The sequence below is a fragment of the Uranotaenia lowii genome, chromosome 3 (genome assembly GCF_029784155.1).
Source record: "Uranotaenia lowii strain MFRU-FL chromosome 3, ASM2978415v1, whole genome shotgun sequence".
In the NCBI taxonomy this organism is placed as follows: domain Eukaryota; kingdom Metazoa; phylum Arthropoda; class Insecta; order Diptera; family Culicidae; genus Uranotaenia; species Uranotaenia lowii.
Window position 1 is genome coordinate 52,675,542 of NC_073693.1, and position 18,859 is coordinate 52,694,400.

Sequence of the window (18,859 nt, forward strand, 5' to 3'; positions counted from 1 at the left end):
TTTGGTAAGATGTGTTCATACCTTAGAAAACATTTAGTTTGATCTTCATCCATCATCCTAGAATCATCCATCTGCATCAATGTTTTACTTTTACTAAAACCCAGTAGATTGTTAGCGAAGAATGACTGACCCTGTAGAGTAGAATAATATAAAAAACCCTAACTGTAGTAGTGCTTTACTAATAACGCTTATGTTATGCTTCACGATTAACAAATCCACAGTAGTAAATACTCCAACGACAAATCACAATCCGAGTCCATCGTAGATTTGAACCAGTTCCTGTTAACCGATTGGCTTGTCTAACCATTGACATATAACACACTTTTAAATAAAAGAAAAACCTAATAAAATATCTTTTCATCTTTCTTATCACTATTTTGAAAAAAATCGTTTTTCTACACGCAAATACACACACACACTAACGAAAAAAACCGCAGGCAAACGAAAGGGTAAGAAGAAGAAGACTTACATGAAGCTGTTCATCCTTGGTGCCGTGTTGAAATCAAAGATCGAGCTGCTCCTCAAGGTGCTGTCCTTCCACCTCCAGCTGAAGTTCTTCGCGATCGCGTTCATCGGCATGCTGATCAACATCGCCCGGTTCTGGATCGACCTGAAGAAGTCGCCGTCGCCGCAAAAGGTACCGTCCACGGATGCCGGCCCGGCAGCACCGGGCCGTATGTGGTTGTTATTGCTTTCGTTTCTGTTGTTACATATATCGCCAAACTGTTGGGGTTGGGTAGAGTTTAGATGCAAAACGTTACGATTTTAATGCCAAAAAAATAATGACACTATGCATTATGCTTGATCGAAGTAAAAGCTACGAAGTAAAACGTGCTAATATTATAGATTTTCTGTGGAGCGCTGTTATTATTGAAACTTTAATACCGTAAAATCGGGACAAAAACAAGACATAATACAGTAAAGCAAACTTTCACTAATTTGGAAAATTATCTTAATCCTTCGATGATGTTTGAATGACCACTTTAATGCTGGAATTTTCCACCAATTCATTGTAACCAACAATTTTTGTCACAACGTCTACTTTTGACAACTCGTTTACAGTTGTTTTAACAGCTTATTGGTCCATCCTCGTAAAATATATTCTAAAACCAACAATAAAAAAAAGTTAGACTTCTTGAGCTCGCCTTAAAGTCGACATCGTAATACAACCTTACACCAAAGTGACGGCAGTTTCTCATACACTTAATACACCACCAACACCTCTTTCAAGCTTCTTGTACAACTGACAATTCTTGAGAAGATCTACCAAGGGTCGGAAGTCTGTATAAATTTCACGCAAATATTGTCGATATGGAAAGAACACCAAATACAATAATGAATAACATAATTCTTCCGTTTTTAATTATTTAAGAAATAGTTTTGGACAATTTTAAGTACATCCCCAAGCAACCAGAATTCCGTTTGAAAGGGTTCACAGAAGCTTAAAGAGCTCTTGTTTCTGTCTGAAGAGAATGCTAATCAGCTCAAAATTTAAGTTCTTAAAGCTACTTTGAAGTTCGTTGAGGTGGCTGAAGAGAATGCTATTCAGCCTCTAAGGGAATGTTAAAAAAAATCCTGATGGGAGGTCTCTTGCAATGTTTCGCAAAATTCAAAAACCAATCAAGCAAACGGAACCAAATTTGGCATGGAAGGAAACTGAGGATGAGGATTGTTTCTATGATGGTTTGGTACCCCTCTTTCATTCTAGTGGAGAAATAGAAAGACGGTGGAAATTCCTACTTTTTTGCGTAACTCGAACATTTACCGAGTAAATGGAAACAAATTTGGTATGGAAAGTTACTTGGGTACGGAAAATGTTTTTATGATAATTTTACAACCACCCCCCCCCCCCCTTTCCTTTTTTTTACTGGGGAGGTAGGAAAGGCGGAGGGGATCTCCAATGAAAATTTTGTCACAACTCGAGAACCAATCAAGCAAATGGAACCAAATTTGATGAGGGAGGTTATTTGAATAAGAGAAATGTTTCTATGATTATTTCAGACCCCTCTATCTATACATTGGTACGTTGGCAGAAAGTTAACGAGGAGGAGCACTGTAATACATATTTTTTGTGTTACTCTAACACTAGGTAAATGGAACCACATTTGACATGGAAAGACATTTTGGTACGTGAATTTTTCTAAGGCGATTAAGAATTAATGGAGAAATACGAAGTACCAAGGAGGGGGGAGATCTAAGTTGGCCTTGCTCGAGTGCGGTTGCAATTTGTTCCGCGGTCGCGTTTTGCTTCGTGATTCCACAAAATTTATTTTTTCTCGATTTTCATGTCTAAGTTTCATAAGTTCAACAGGGCAGTGAAATTTTTTACTTGCCTTTATGTAGATCTGAGAAGAATATGCACGTTCGGCAATTGTGAAAAAAAAGGAATCTCAGTCGTTCGGAATCGTGGATCCAGCTAGTTTTGGTTTTAAACAGTGATAAATAAGGGAAAACTTTCTCTTGTTTTTCAGAAATTGCCTGACAGAAGGAAGACAGAAAGAGACAGAAGGAAACATGGTGAAAAAGAGACAAAATGCAAGTTCCAGCGCTAGTGGGGAGTGGTTTTAAAATCTAGGGGAAATATAAGTTGGACGATGAGTTCATATGATGAGTTCATATATTTAAAGATTATGATTTTCACAATGCGTGTGTTTTTTTTACATGGTTTGTGTTTGTGTGCGTGTCTAAACACAGGATATTGATAAGTTCTAAGATTTATTAGTTGAACCAGTTGATCAAAACCTGTAAGGTTTTTGGATTTGTGATCATGGTATTGATATAGTAATGGCTAGGAATTGATAACAGAAATGTCGACTCGATGAGCAGCATTCTATAAAAATTGCTATACTGTATATGTACTGTTCGTTGGGCGATTTTCAATATCCACATGGTGAAAAGGTGCTTGAAGTTGTACTATGGTTACTGTGATTAAAATTATATGGAAAAACTTAAAAAAAAAATGCGGCCTTAATCAAGATCCAGAAAATTCAGCTAAGTATCAAATTGTTATACATTTTATTCCATTTTTATTGTTTAAAATGGTTTCAAGGTAATATGAATAAAAATGCATAATTATTTATTGATAGAATGTTCAAAGTAGCTTAACTCTATTATTGGGGATCTTTGGGGGGTTGGGCAGGGCATCAAACGATCGGAAAGCTGATATACAATGGATTGTGGGTTCAAGCCAGCCGGAGTATCTCGGCATATTTAGAATCATGAGGAGGATACTTCGGTACCTTTTCAGGATTCTTTATATGTTTCGAACAGTTGGAAGTGAGCTCGGTGAGTCAAACCTGCCCCAAACCAGTGGTAACGGACCCCTTGGTAGTGCTGCAATTATTGTTGATGAGTTAAGCATGAACAATATTTTAATGTGCGATTGAGACTTCCCGTACCGACTCGGGTCGAAAGACCTAACAGCCACTGGTGGGTTTTCATACATACATACATACATACAAATACGAAGTACCAAGGAGGGCTCACATACATTTTTTTACAAAACTCGAAAACTATTCTATGATGTTTTGGTACCCTCCCTTCATTCCAGTGAGATAAAAAGGAAGAGGAGAAGAGGTCTCTCATACAATTCGAGAACTTATCTAGCAAATTAAACAACGATTTTAGACCCTTCCTGTTTTTCAGCGAGAGGATAAGAAGCGGAACGGGCTTCTAATTATGTATTTCGATTTGTATGACTTGAACACTAATCAAATGGAACCAAATTAGGGAAAGAAGGATATTTGAGCTAGAAAATAGTTTTTATGATAATGCCCGAATTAAAAAAAAATCTTTTGACTTAACCATTTTTAAGTTATTTTACATTAAAAGTTGTATTGTAATACAACTAGAAAATATAGAAAATATTGAAAATATCCGAAAATCTGTAAAATGGTAAACTAGATTTGTATAAAAAATCCTTCAGCAGCAAGTTAGAGAACTTACTTTTATCGATGGTTAAAATCTTTAAATTAATTTGTTCTAAAATATGGTCAATTTAACTTATTTGATTTTAACAAATAATAAGTTTTTATACGATTACATATTTTTAAATCCGCAAATAATTTTCGTAAAAATAAGTTCCTTAAATACAATCCTTTGGATGTTTTTTTTTTCTAAAATAAAATTAACTGACTTTCGTTACAAATTTGAAATTTTGAAATTTAAATAACAAACAAAATTATAAGTCTGCGATCTCCTGCAATTTGAATTCCTCAACGAAATAGTATGAATAGTAGAATGTGAATTAAGGTTTAGAATTCAAATACAGCATTAATATTCAAGATTCAGATAAAGCTTATAAATGAGTTAAAATTATCCAGATAGTAATAATTATGAAATTTGAATTTTGGATCTATTTCCGAGTTTCAAAACGATCTGAAATGAAAAAAAACCATTTCTATTTGAGCCAAGAATTTAAATTTGTTTCAGAATCTTCAATCATCAAGCTGGTATTTTTTGTTCGATGTCTTGGGTTGCAATCTGAATTCTTTAGGTATTTATTTTTTTTATTAATTATCTGAATCAAATGATGATTTTTCAATGATGAATCTTAATTTCTGTTTTTAATTCTTGATCGCCATTTTGAAATTTTGAATTCTGCTAAATAATAAAATTTAAGAACTTCGGATCTCAGGATGATTTCTAAAGCTACGATCATTTAGAGTCCGGGCACTTTATTTCGTTGATAACCAGCATTCCTAGAGTTCGAATATCCAAAATTTTGGCAGCGTTATGTTGGTAATGAAAAAGTCTGCCTTGCCTATTTTTTCAGATGTCTAAGTTTACCTTTTTATTGAGAAATTAACGATAAAATAAGACATGGTGAAAAAAAACACATGAACTGTTGATTTTTTTCTGATTTTTTTGGGCTCAAATAGATAGAAGCATAAGGACACTCACTAGAATGCTCACGTTTTTCGACCAAAAGATTCTTTTTTTTTTTTTCAATGCAGGCGATTGTAACTGCCCGGATTCTAAATGATCATAACCTTAATATTGTGTTTTTTTTTCATATTCGGGAAATAATTATTTTAATGCATATGAGTTTCAAAAATTATGGATAAAATTCTGAATTGTGAAGAAAATTTTTTAATTGTGTAGCAAAATTCTAAACCTGGGATTAGTTTTCGAAGTTTTTACATCAGTTCTGAGTAATCTTGAATAACCTTACACAATCATCAAAATTTGGTTAAGAATTTAAATTTTCGAGTGTTAAGTATAACACCTTGCTTGTTTTTCCTGGACCCTCATGGGAGGGGCTTAAACCAAACCCCCCTCCCCCCTCTTTTCTACGGCCATGCATACATATAATGTTGTATGTCTTGAAAATTAATCAAGAAAGTGTAAGCAAATTTGCCAAAGAGACCCCTCTTTTCTTCCAGGAGATGGTCAGCAAGGGGGCACACATACGAAGTTTATGTAACAACCCGAGAATTTATTCACCGTGAGAGCATAAATACATACGAAAAATATTACTTCAATGATTTAGGATCTTTTTTTTAGTAGGGGGAAGGTAGTGAGTTTTTGTGCATAGCTCTAGAAATTTAAAATAACGATTAAAGAATAATTTTTGGATCAGGTTTTGAAAATAAAAAATATCGTTCTAGAAAATTAGAAAAATTCAGTTTTGTACAACAATTTCACACTCATTTTAAAATGATTGAATCTGAATAATGTTATTTTAAATGATGACCAAATAAATCAAAATATTGAAAAATTCTCCAAAATTACATTAATTTTTGGAAGGTGTAGCAAAGCACACCGGGTCAGCTAGTAAATAATAACAAAATAATTCACTTTAAAAAATTTATTCAAACTAACCAATTTTCTATTTTCTTCACACACGTTAAATTCAATGAACGAAATGGGCCAAGGATCTTCTTCACTGGTTTTGACCGGGGGGCAGCCATGTGAATTCATTCAATCAATTCATCAATTCGATAGGTGATGCCCGAAACGATAATCAGCCGCACAGTGGTCCAATTCTCAAAAAAGCTGGCAAAAAGTCTGTTTTCAACATTTTTTGCTCAAACCATTTAAAGTTATTCAATAATCATAATTTCACATAACATATTATTTTCATATTTTATTTGAAATTTCTTTTTCTTTTTTTGTTATTTTGTAAGAATTTTTAAAACAATTAATAGCTCAGTAAGTGAATTCTTGTATTAAAATTTTCCATCAGATTGCTGTAAAACCTCTCACATATTAGAAAGGTTCATTATATCTAAAATTATCTCAAAATTACAATACATATGAAATTAAATCAAAACAGATTGACATGATAACGCTCTGGTGTTGATAACTTTTCTAATTTTCCAGTAATTAACGTGAATTTTTGAATTTTTATGATGGATGAGAATTATTTAACATTTTCGCCACTACTGATCAAAATTCTTAAAACAAGGTATGTAAGTTTTTTTCTTTAATAATCATTTATTATATCAATAGTTGTTTTAACACCAAACACTAAATTTACATTTTAAAAAAGAAAAACAAATCGTAGTTTTTCTTATTTTTTTATTTAACTTTTAATTTTTATTTTTTATTTTATTTCATATTTCATATTTTTATAATAATAGGTACCGTAAAAGTTACTAGCTACTTTTCAAGTTTCAATTGGTTCTCATAAATTTTGAACAGCATCTATGATTTGAGAAATATTTAAGAAGAGATATTTGGGAAACCGTAATTTAATTATGTTTTGGGAGTTATTCCTAATTGAAAAAATAACACAGAAATTCATACTGATATGCTTCAAAATATGAAAAGGATATTTTATGAATGTATTTTTAAGAAAAATCAACCTAGAGATCCAATCAAATATCAATTCAGTTCGTGATCCGGAACGTTATTGGTTAGAAGTCAAATTTGAAGAAAAAAGTGGTTACTCTTTGACGTCGTTCTCCAAAAATGGCAAAAAAGGCAGCCTAATTTGCAAATATTCTGTAGTCGAGAAATGTGGGAATCTATCCAACGCAAAATTAGAGTGGAGTTATGTGGAGTTTTTTTTTAATCTGTAGTTGAAGTTATAAAATTCAAAATATTTATCGTTTTTTGCAACTAGATTCCATATAAAAAATTTCAACAAATTTTAACACAAATTTTGATTAGATAAGGTGTAAAATATGTTTAAAAAAATAAAAATTATTGCAAAGCAAAATATATTCGCGATTTGAATACCTATTCGTTTTTCAATTTAACCCTCCAAAGCCGTTCGGGTCAATATGACCCGAAGCGCACATTTCAAACATCTTTATCATCATTCCAATATACTGATGAACTGGTAGTTTTGACAGACCAAGTATGTTCTATGAAAATAATGATCAAATTAACGCCAAAAAACTAAAATTTGAGTTTTTAAAATCGGTTCATTGAGAAATGAAATACAGCTAAGCAAAGCAAAAACTGGATGTCGTTTTTTTAAAGTAAGACTTTTTTCTACCGGAAGATCTGTCATAGCGGTAAAAACTTTCATTGGACTCCAACATATTTATACATTGTCGGATAGATGGATTCTTGACAATTTCAAACATCAATGAAATAATTAAATACAGAAAAGCTGTCAGAAGTTATGAGTATTTTAAAAATAAAATTGATTTTTCGGACTTTTAACTTTCTGAACCAGTTTCTGAAATCCTGGTAATACATATCGACTTTATTTTGAAATGTTGAGTAATTAGAATAAATTACCTACACAATGAATATAATATCATCAAAATCGGTTAACATTTACAGCCAGGAGAACGAAATCAAATTACAACGCATATTTCCCCGAAACGGATATTTAGCGAACGGCTTTGGAAGGTTAAGCAAATCTTTGCGAAATTTTCAAAAAATATTCAAACTTTTCTTAGCATTTCTTTGAGAACTCCTAAAAGGGTAAACTTATGACTAGCATTTTCATGGTTTCATGAAGCCTGAAAATGCCGGAACACGATGAAATATTTGGATAGATAAATATGAGCACTTCAAAAATCGACTTTCTGCCAGCTTTTCTGGGTTTTGGACCACTGTGAGCCGGCAGGGTGCACATCGGAAATACTTGTATCGAAGTGCATGGTCAACACCGGTCGTGGTCGAAATGGTGTTGATTGAAGGTGCTGCTGGGCGTTTTTATGTTTTGCGATCTTTCCTGCATTCGATGGTAACCATGCAGTTTTATCCGCTGCCCGACTACACGGTGGTTGGTAAAAAGTCTGAACATTAAAGAATAAGATGTTAAAAACACTGAAAATTTGTTAACATAATTGTTCCAACTTACGACTTACTTACGATTTTTCAATCTGGATTTCATTGTAAATAATTCGAATGTTAACAAAGCGCAAAACATGACAGAAATATTTCACATGAAAGTCTCAAACAGGTTCTGTACTAGGTACTGTGAAGGTTCATTGATGGCTCATTAGAAAGTACTTATAGAACGTAAGGATCCTTCTTGTAAGAAGCCGCATTGAAAGGCTTAGAAGTTCCGTTATCGATATTTTCACCTTAAAAAAGACGATAGAAGTTTCTGAGTAACTTTTACGCGATATGAGTACCTGAAAGTCCCTTAAAACCTTAGTTCAGCCAAATGCTAACATCGGAGTTCCATTTTTAAGTGAGTATGTGGTTTTGGTTGCTTGGGTTTCCAATAAATTTGAGCTGCTATTGTACATTCCAAATGTTTGTGAAATTTCTGATTTTGCGGTCAAAACGAACGACAGATTTTTTGCTGATGTTTAAAATGAGCTTTAGGTACTCTGGTTTTGATTTAAAATTTTGCATCGAAAAACGCGAAATTTTTTCCGGAGAATGTCACTTTCTTTGTTTTTTTCTGAACATTTGGTTCTCACGCGATGCACATGAAATTCCAATATGCATGGAGCATACTGGAAAATTCTCTGGCTACAACTATGCCGAAGACGGCAAACCGGTTGTGGTATCGAAAACAAAGTTATAACGCCTCAAACAGAGCAATCTTTTCTCATGAAAAGGATGTAGCAACATTGCCAGATTTTTCGTCCAATTTTCAAAAATTTTATCTAAATTGATTTTACAGTCTTAAAATTTTCTGATGAAATGATGTACATCAAATTCTCTATCATTTGCAAAAAAAAAAAATTAGGGTTACCAAAAATTCAGAGCCACCAATTTTGATAATTTAGATAATTTCGACACCTTTGAAAGTTTCAACAATTTCGATACTTCTACAATATGAATTTGTTCACAACGTTGTTTATAACGAGCTACAAACATTTTTCATTTCAGATAGAAGTTTATTAATGTAATTGTGCAGCAGAAAACCAAACCGCAACAAGAGGGATCAAATCCTATCATAAGTAGGTTTAATTTTCACATGTTAAGAAAAATAGTTCCCGGGATTGTTTTTAATAATTAAAAAAATTAATTCCCGGAAAAAGATCTAAAAATACCCTTATAAATTGAAATCAAGGCATTTGAGAATTTAATAGAATAATCAATAAAAACAGTTTTCGGTTTCACCTGGCTTTTTGGGGTATAATACATTATAAAGGTATGGAAGTGAGGCAATATCCTATACAAAACTAAAGCAATAACAATGTTCTGCACATACCCTGCACAAAATTCCCTCCCATGTTTTCCCTAATCCGGAATACGGCCCTACACATCCCATCCGGGGAACAGCACCGGCCAGAACACGCCGCACTAAACCTACTAAAGGAAGTCCATTTGAACTACAGGTAATCTACTACGAGCATGCCCAGCATCAGCATCATTACGACGAACATGGCGACGGAGAATATGGCGGCTACTGGAAGCGATCCCTGCACGGATTGCACGATGATGACAACGCCGGATACTATGCCCAGGATCGGGCCGACGATCGAGTCTACTCCAACGTCCATTCCCAGTACTCTCAGGTACCCAACAGTCCCAGCCACTATCCGTACGATCCCCACCAGATGGCGTACCATCAGCAGCGGCCATACGCCTGAAGAGGTCGTACTTCTGCCGTTCCCAGGCAAGACGGTTCCCGAATCACTCATTCATCGTAGTCATCCCATCCATCCACCCATCAGTCCATCATCGATCGTCATCATCGCGCGCTTCATTCAGTAGTCATCATCGAATCATGTACAAACTAACTGCAATCCCATACATTCTGCAAGCTAGTTCATCTTAAAGAAAACAAACGAGATAAAAAAATCGAATCATTCATTCAAAAATTCATTCATCACTTCATCAATCATCCCGATCATTCATTGTTGTTGCCCATCTTTGCCACATCGTTATTTATTGACATAACTTATTGATACAATTATTTATTTATTTAACTAATGCCAACAGTCGGCTAGGATTTACTAAATCACATCATTCAAATCATTCATAGAAAACAACAAAATCACAAGCATTATAACATTTAAACAAAAAACAATCATGCATTTGTCACACACACTTCGGAAGGTCGAAAGTCGGAAGTTGAAACAGTACTGATGAATAATTAAAAAAAAAACAGAAGTACTAGAGAGCATTCAAGCTTCAACGAAAAGGTTCAGTTTTCATTTTGGCAGGCTAAAATGTAAGAGAAGTTTATCTAAAGAGATTTTTGCGTTGGATTTGTAGGCCACGTGATTTTTTATTTAAAATTTACCAACTTGAATGAAATATACAAACAAAAGAAACAATAAATTAAACAATTTTGAAATCTAATTCAGAACGCAACAGCGTGTTACGAACCCAACTCAAACATCCTTCTTGATATAACTTCGAACACAGAAGAACGAGAATTGAGGCGTATGCGCGTAGTGATGTAGAGATATTCGCTGTGTTTGTGAAACGCGTAAAACGACAACGACAAATTAGAATAAAATGTTCAAAAATAGCCAAATATTTTTAATTGAATACATATCCGAATTTATGCTTTTTTTTAATTAAATAACTCAATGATATTTCAAAATAAAATTTCTCTTCAATTAAAAAAATGTAAATTGAAGACAATAAAGGTTTTTATAAGTCTTTTATACATAATTTTTATACAAAATGCTCCGAACCCACCACAGAGAACGGATAAAGTGCTCGCATGAGTTACTCCAACTATTGCTTGATCAGCTTCTTCGTAGCTATTATTCAAATAAGGAGCCCAGCAAACATAACATCGCATTAGAAATGTCAGCTCAACTCGTTAACAATGTTAATGCGAATCGTAAATCCTACCAAACCAAGTAAATGATCGTAAAAATGGTTAGTTAAAGTCTACCGACTCGTATATGACAAAAGTCCGCCATGTTTGCAAATTTGTCTCCCGCGTGCGGGATTTAAATGAGAAAACAACCTTGTTGCTCTCTTTACGATAAGCAGTGCAACCAGATTTCTAAAAATCAGAGGATATTTGGAGAGCATTGGAGAGCATTTGGATAAACTGGCCAATGAGAGAAGCAGCAAATATTGTCGCTGGCAACGGTTTGCATGCATTGAGAGCAAAACTTGCGCTCTCTCGCATACTGTCAGGATGTACGGTAAAAGGTGTTGTATATCGTCCAATTTTTTCAACTCTTATCGCTTAAGCCAGAAGTTAAAAATATGTATGTATATTGCCTCCACTTTAGTACGTAAATGCTGTTTTTTCGAGTTATATAAGATGATTTAATAATGTATATGAAACGTATAGCAAAGTTTATTGAGAAATATACCTACAAAAATGTTTGCTGGGAGTTTATGCAAAATAAGTTATAAACACATTTTTTTTTCATTGTATTGATTTTATTGATGATTCAAACAAAGAAACAGTTCGGAAGTGTTTTGAAAAGCTTTTTCTTACAGTTTATGAAGAAATACAATTAAAAATTCAATTATTGGTAACATTCTCGCACTTTCGACTTGACGCGTTTCATTAGGTTTTGTCCAGCTGATTGATCACACTTCTTGGCCGTAGCATTTCAATTTTTCTTGAAAACCGCCATGGTCCTGTTGGCCTTACCATCCTTCTTGGAAACTCTCTTGACGAAAGCCCAATATCGTTCTATGGGGCGAAGCTGGGGGCAGTTTGGTGGTTTAATATCTTTCTCAACGAAATCTACATCGTTATCCTCAAACCATCTAAGAGTGGATTTAGCGTAGTGGGCTGACGCCATATCCGGTCAGAACAATGGTGGAGTCGTATGTTTCTTATATAGTGGCAGCAACTTTTTCTGCAAACACTCCTTTTGGTAGATATCGGCATTTATTGTTCCTTTTGTAAAGAAACTCGCCGGCTTCAATCCGCAGGAACAGATTGCCTGCCACACAAGTGTTGCAGAACAGTGATTATTGAAACAACTTGTTGGTTTGTCTGTTGAACATTGACTGACTATATTTTATTTCTTAATAACTACATGCCTTCTAGGATTATGGTTAATTATTCTAGGACTGCTTTGTTGCACATAATTAGCATATTTACAACAACAAGCACTTTCTGGCCAAATTTTTCCACCTCAATCGACTTCTCGTGGTCACTCACATCCTCCCCAATAGCTGCAGTGTAGAATTGTGGTCCCGGAAGAGCACTGGAATCCTCTTTTACATAAGTTTCATCGTCCATGAGAATGCATGCATCTGGCTTCTGCAAAATCCGATGATACAGCTTCCGGGCTCTGGTTTCGGCTCGTGATTTTTGTTCAGCCGTTTGTTTGGGCACTTTCTGCTTCTTGTATGTCTGAACCTGTGGATGATGATAGTTTTTACGCTCGCCGGATGAATGACGAAACGTTTCGCCACTTCATTCATCGAGATGTCCTTCTCTCGCATCCAAGTGTCCAACACACGAATTATGTTTATAGTTAATATGTTTATAGTTAATATGTTTATAGTTAATATGTTTATAGTTAATTTTTGATACACTCCTTAGGCAGTTAGTGTTCTCTTGATAGCAATTAAGAGCAGAAGTTATACTCCGTTTTTCAACCTCCCTAAAAACGCTGATTTTTTCTCTATAAAAAGTGGCTTTAAAGGTCTGTAATAGGGAAAAGTACTTTACCAGAGTGAATTATTACACAACAAAGTGTCCGGAAAATGAAAAAGGTGATTTTCATTAAATTTTCACCTCCGTTTGGGTGCAGCAGCTTTTAGATCCTAAGAACTGTGGACAATAATCTGTGGCCGATTCCTTAGTGAACTGTGGACAAACGGCGAGCCTTGACCTGCCCTTACATAAAATGGTGCCGTGACCAGGATTATGCCTGGAATCGATTGCATTCCAGCTGAAATGCTCAATGCCGACCCTGCCTTGTCAGCACAAATGTTTCACCGTCTTTTCGCTGACATTTGCGATACTGCAACATTCCCGGTCGACTGGATGCAGGGTATCCTTGTAAAGGTTCCGAAGAAAGGAGACCTGACCGAGTGCGGTAGCTGGCGTGGCATAACTTTGATCTGTTCAACTCTCAAAGTACTCTGCAAAGTGATCCTGAACAGGATCCAGGAGAAAATCGACGCTACACTCCTAACGGCAACAAGCTGGATTCCGATCCGGACGATCATGTGTGGACCACATCACAACGCTACGAATACTGGAATCATACTGGAATCAACGACTCTCTTCTGCTGGTGTTCGTTGATTCCGAAAAAAAGCATTTGACCGACTGAACCACAAAAACATCTGGGCTGCTCTAAGAGGACGAGGGGTCCCAGAGAAACTAGTCCATCTCATCGAAGCACAGTACGAGGCATTTTCGTGCAAAGTCTTGCGCGACGGTGTCTTGTCCGAACCAATCCCGGTAACTGCTGGAATGAGACAAGGATGTATTTTATCACCGTTGCTTTTTCTCATTGTAATGGATGAGATCTTGACTGATCGATTGACTGTAGACCAAGCCAAGGACTGCCGTGGAATCTTTCGACAATGGATCAACCGAACGACCTTGACCTGGCAGACGATATTGTTTTGCTCGCCCAAAGACAACAAGACATGCAGAGCAAACACGACCTCACCGAAAGCTCAAGGCAGCAGGCCTCAAAATCAATGTCGGAAAGACCAAGTCGATGGAAATCAACACAGAAACCGTTCCAATTTCGTGGTAGCTGGACAACAGGCTGAGAAAGTGGAGTGCTTCCAATATGTTGGTAGCCAGATTACACCTGAGGGGGTTACCAAGAAGGACATCGAAACCCGGATCAGTAAAGCCCAATTTGCATTTGCGAGTCTCCGAAACATCTGGCGCTCACGCCAGATCTCTCTACGAACTAAATTCCGAATCTTCAACTCGAACGTCAAATCCGTATTGTTGTACGGGTGTGGAACTTGGTGCATATATGCGGTGACGACGCGAAAACTGCAAGTTTTTGTGAATCGCTGCCTGCGGAACATCATTCGCGCTTGGTGGCCTGGCAATTGGATCTCGACCGTGGAACTTCATCGGCGGTGTCATCAAAAGGCGCTAAAAATTGAGATTCAGGAACGTAAGTGGAGATGGATTGGGCACACGCTGCGAAGAGATGAAAACGAGATTTGCAGAGAGGCGCTTGACTGGAATCCAGCTGGGCATCGAAGAAGATGCAGGCCCAGAAGCTCGTGGCGGCGTAGTCTAGCCGCTGAAATCCGCACAGTTGACAAGAACCTTGGCTGGCAGCTAGTCAAGACGCTGGCTCCGGATCGTCAGCAGTGGAGGTACCTCTTCAACAAAACCGAGGGCAACCACAGGTGCTTTCAGATTTTTTTTATTTACTCCATTAAAGCCCCCTCCCAAGTTCGCGCTCTAACCTCATTGTTTCCGACCACTGTGTCTACGTAGCTTTCCGAGGTACGTCCGCGGTCCGAACAGCGCCTACACTGCCATACACTGAGAATAAAAATGAACCACTTCAATTAGCCGTGAAGACCACCTACCTGAATGGAGTACTCAACGAGGAAATAAAAACGAAACAACTATCCGGATTCGCTTCTCCAGGCAAGGAAGCTTGGGTATGCAAACTAAATCGTAGCATTTATGGTTTGCGGCAATCAGCGCGCTGTTGGAACCGGCGGCTGACGGAAGTATTGGAAAGAGTCGGGTTCCAAGTATCGAATGGTGACCCATGAATGTTTGTGAAGCAAGGGAGCAAGAAGACGATCCTACAGTCTATGTGGACGATCTTCTTATTGCGACCGAAGACGAAGACGAAGTTTTGAAAGTTTTTGTGATGATCTTAGCAAAGCGTTTGAATTGACGTGTCTCGGATAAGTCCAGCATTTCCTTGGCATGGAGGTGAAGTTGCAGAACGGTGTGTTCCATGTACGATAGCGAAGTTATATCAAGTAAATGATCTAGCGTCACGTAAAGACCGAAGCAAACACCATAATAATACCGGCTATTTCGAGAGTGAAACTGACAAGTCCTTTGAAGATTCAACCTTGTACAGAAGTTTAGTTAGAGAATTGCTGTATCTATACCCGTCGTCTGTAGGCCGGACATTTCTGCCTGTACCTCAATACTAGGTCGAAAGTTTGCGGCACTGGAAGAAAGCGATTGGGTTGCAGCCAAAAGAATCCTTCGATATCTCAAGAGGACAGCGGACTATTGGCTCCGCCCAGGAGGAGAACCAGAACCAGTTACTCCAACGCTGATTGGCGGGCGACCCCGACAGCCGTCGTTCCACGTCCGGACTTGTGTTCAGTTTCGCATGAAGAGTTGTTTCATGTGCAAGTCGTCGGCAGGCGAGTATTAGTCTGTTATCGATGGAGGCCAAGTATATCGCCCTGAGCGCGGCATGTCAGGAGGCTGTCTGGTTTCGACAGCTTCTTGCCGATTTCCACGAACCACAACAGCAAGCAACCGTGATAAAGAAGGACAACAAAGGTTTTCTTACTTTCGTGCGCACGGAGCGTTCGAGGCGTCGTACGAAACACATCAACACGAAGCAGCGATTCGCCCAAGGTCTGGTCGAAGGAAGAGTCGTTGACATCGTGTACTCTCGAACGGATGATATGGTTGCCGACGTCTTTACGAAACCGTTGGGACCGCTGAAGCACAACAAGTTTTGTGAGTTACTTGAACTTTTTTGAAAGTGATACCATTGAGGGAGGGGTGTTGGGAAGCAATGTGCACACTTGTGCTTATTCCATATTGAGTGTGTATCGTTTCCTGACTGACAGAGCTATCGGCAACACTGCGTGATGATCGTTTTTGTTCATTTTAGTCCACTATCGCGAGCAGACGTATCGCTGTCGTGAGCTATAATAAAGTTTCTCTTGTACTCGTAAAACCGCGTGTTTGAGTTCGTCCTTTTACCTTCCGAATTGCTTGAAGAATCTCGTATGAGCCTGACCGCTCATCAAATACCCTCTTTTCCTCCAAGCGATTTTTTAAAGGTTCTCGGTCATAATAGCGCTGCTAAGTTTTTTTTTTGTCGGTTTATATCATACAAAAAAACATCGAATTTTTAAACGTTTAAAGGACATGTCATCCAGAATGAAAGTCACTTGCTTAGTCGTAAAATGAGTTTAAAAACATTTATACTTCACCTTCACCATTGGATTGTCCTAAGCATTCATCCTGCCCTTCATTCTCCATGTCATCCATGTTCTCTAGATGTTCTTCCTCTCCCATCTCACCGGCACCTGTACAACTTCCTCCGGATCCAACGTGCTTTCTCCAAGCGACCGCAGTCCGAAAACTTTTACCGCACTGGCCACAACGTTTCACCGGTCTCTTGCTGCTCGGGTAAGCCCGTTTAAGTTGACCCACCAGAACACCATCCTTGGGTTTAACCCGCACATTACACCGAACCCCATGCGCCGTCAGCATGTGTCGGTTGTAGTGCAGATGGAAATGGAAGTCCCTATCGCAGCAGATGTAATCCTCTCGATAGGTTATGCATTCATGGGTATCGAAGGCGGCTTTGCTGTCGTGCGCTATTAGGCAGGTTGAACATTCTAGGGGTTTCGGATTGGCGTGGTGGTCTTTGTGCTCCGTTAATGCTTCACTTGTTTTGAACGATCGCACACAAATGTCGCAGATGAAGTAGGATTGGATCTGAAATAAGAAATTGATACTTTTTCAAACGTTAAATACAATAAAATGGAAGACTTACACTATGTGCCTTCTCCATGTGCATTTTTAATTTATCCTTTCGCTTGTAGGAAGCTTCGCACAGGTCGCAATTATACCGAACTTCCAAGTGCACGGATGTTACGTGCCTGCGAAGGTGTTGATGGGTTTTGAAGGCAAAATCACAGGTGTCACATGTGTAGTTCCTTTCCAGTACGTGCGATTCCTGATGTTGGTTCAGAAGCTTTTTAGATTTGAACAGAAGCCCGCACTGATCGCACTTACAATTGGCTCCGATGCTGTGCACCAACGATTGGTGATTTTTGCGTTCCGTTTTGGTGTAGAAAGAGGCCGAACAGAACTGACACCGGAACTCGGGATTCTCAACGTGTCTCGCCATGTGTACTTTAAGCGAATGTTTGTGCTTTAAGGCAAAGCCACAAATGGGACATAAATGCTGCTTGTGGGCGTCGGATTTTTGGTGTTTTTGGTACTGTTCCCTGGTAGAAAAAACCTCCGAACAGCCTTTGTATTTACAATGGATTCCTTCCGAAAGAGAATCCAGTTTTTTGTGTTTACTTCTACTGGTGATAAGTGTCTTTATTGGCTTTTCTAATCGTTTCTTGATTGTTCGTTTTTTAACTGTTGAAACCTCCGTTGAGATGTCTTCAGTATCTTCAGTGTCTACAAACTCCAACAGAATATTCTGATTTACATTCGACAGAGCTTCCGCTTGATCCAAACTGCTCTGGTTTGACTCTGAGTCACAAACCTCGAGCTGTTCTTGTTCCATCGTATCAAGATCTTCTGATTCTGCCATGATTTTTAGACAGTCGTCATCATGCCGAGTGTCATTTTCAAGCTGAATCTGTAAATGGTCAACTAAGGAAACATCCGGGTTTTCTTTCTCCAGAACTTCCAAATCATACTTTTCACTTTCCCCATCTCCATCAACATCTTCGACTACGATTTCCTGCTTTACTCTCACATCCAGTGAGGCAATCAGATACTGCGGATATTCAGCCAACATATCCTCTACCAGCAGCTCGTCCTTGTTGCATAGGTCCAAATCCTTGAATAACATCGAATAGTACTCGTTGCGATCGTTGAAAAGTTGCACCAATGGACTGCTGTTTCCCAGCCGAACGTCCACAAAGGCCACCAGAAACTGGTGGATGTGATATACCTTCTGTTTGTACTTGTAGAAAAATTCAAACACTTCCAGGCACATGGAGCAAATTTCCTTCGGCATTAGACTGGATACTCTCTAAAATTTCAAATACATAATTATATTTAGAACTCTAGTCTAGAATATAAAACTGTTCAGTCTACTACTAACCGATGGAATCTTGAAAGTCAGCTCCTCCAGCAAATCGCCCAACTTGGCTCGGTCCATCTGGGGACGTTCGATGTCTATCGATATCAGCTCGTCGGGATGTTTCGACTGCAGACACAGTCGACACACATCCGGAAAGGTGGATAAATTGTACACCGCCATTGGGGCAGTTGGAAAGTGAATTATATTACTTTCTAGTATATACCTTAAAGTGTTCCTTGGTTTCGAAAATCACATATTTCACAAAAATCCGTTGAAAAAAACCGATAAACTGAGAAAAAATCGAAAAATATTTTGCGAGATCGGTTTGTTTACAAACAATGGAGGACCAAATTCATTAGCACCAAGTTAGCCCTTTTTCAGGCCAGTGGCTCCCAATCTTAAAACCTTCAAGCAATGAGAACAAAAACACTGTTGTAGTTGTAACTTTTAATTAAAAAATAAATATCTCGCGTGAGCTTTCATTACGTCGAATGAAACAGAAACACCGAACCGAAAAAAACGCTTCTGAAATTTGAAGAGTGTTTTTCAAATCCTATTTTCATTCCTCCGCCGATAA

The 18,859-nt window shown here is 37.7% G+C and overlaps 2 protein-coding genes across 5 annotated transcripts in view; one reads left to right on the forward strand and one right to left on the reverse strand.

The window, feature by feature from the left end:
• LOC129755278 (uncharacterized) overlaps window positions 1–10,846 on the forward strand; it is an 84,081-nt gene extending 73,235 nt beyond the window's left edge. For 3 of the 4 annotated variants that reach the window (XM_055751694.1, XM_055751695.1, XM_055751697.1), the window contains exons 5-6: window positions 438–637; window positions 9,705–10,846. In XM_055751694.1, the coding sequence (XP_055607669.1) occupies window positions 438–637; window positions 9,705–9,959 (455 nt within the window). In that variant the 3' untranslated portion in view covers window positions 9,960–10,846. Of the gene's footprint in view, window positions 1–437; window positions 638–9,684 lie in introns of all 4 variants that reach the window. The other variant, XM_055751698.1, reaches the window with a different exon arrangement.
• On the reverse strand, window positions 406–18,655 carry LOC129755277 (zinc finger protein 718-like). Its single transcript, XM_055751693.1, has 4 exons — window positions 18,304–18,655; window positions 17,008–18,231; window positions 16,439–16,949; window positions 406–723 (listed from the first exon to the last, which is right to left on the reverse strand). Exons 1-4 carry the CDS (start codon window positions 18,460–18,462, stop codon window positions 707–709), a joined length of 1,911 nt encoding a protein of 636 aa, XP_055607668.1. The 5' UTR covers window positions 18,463–18,655; the 3' UTR covers window positions 406–706.
• Between the last annotated feature and the right edge of the window lie 204 nt (window positions 18,656–18,859).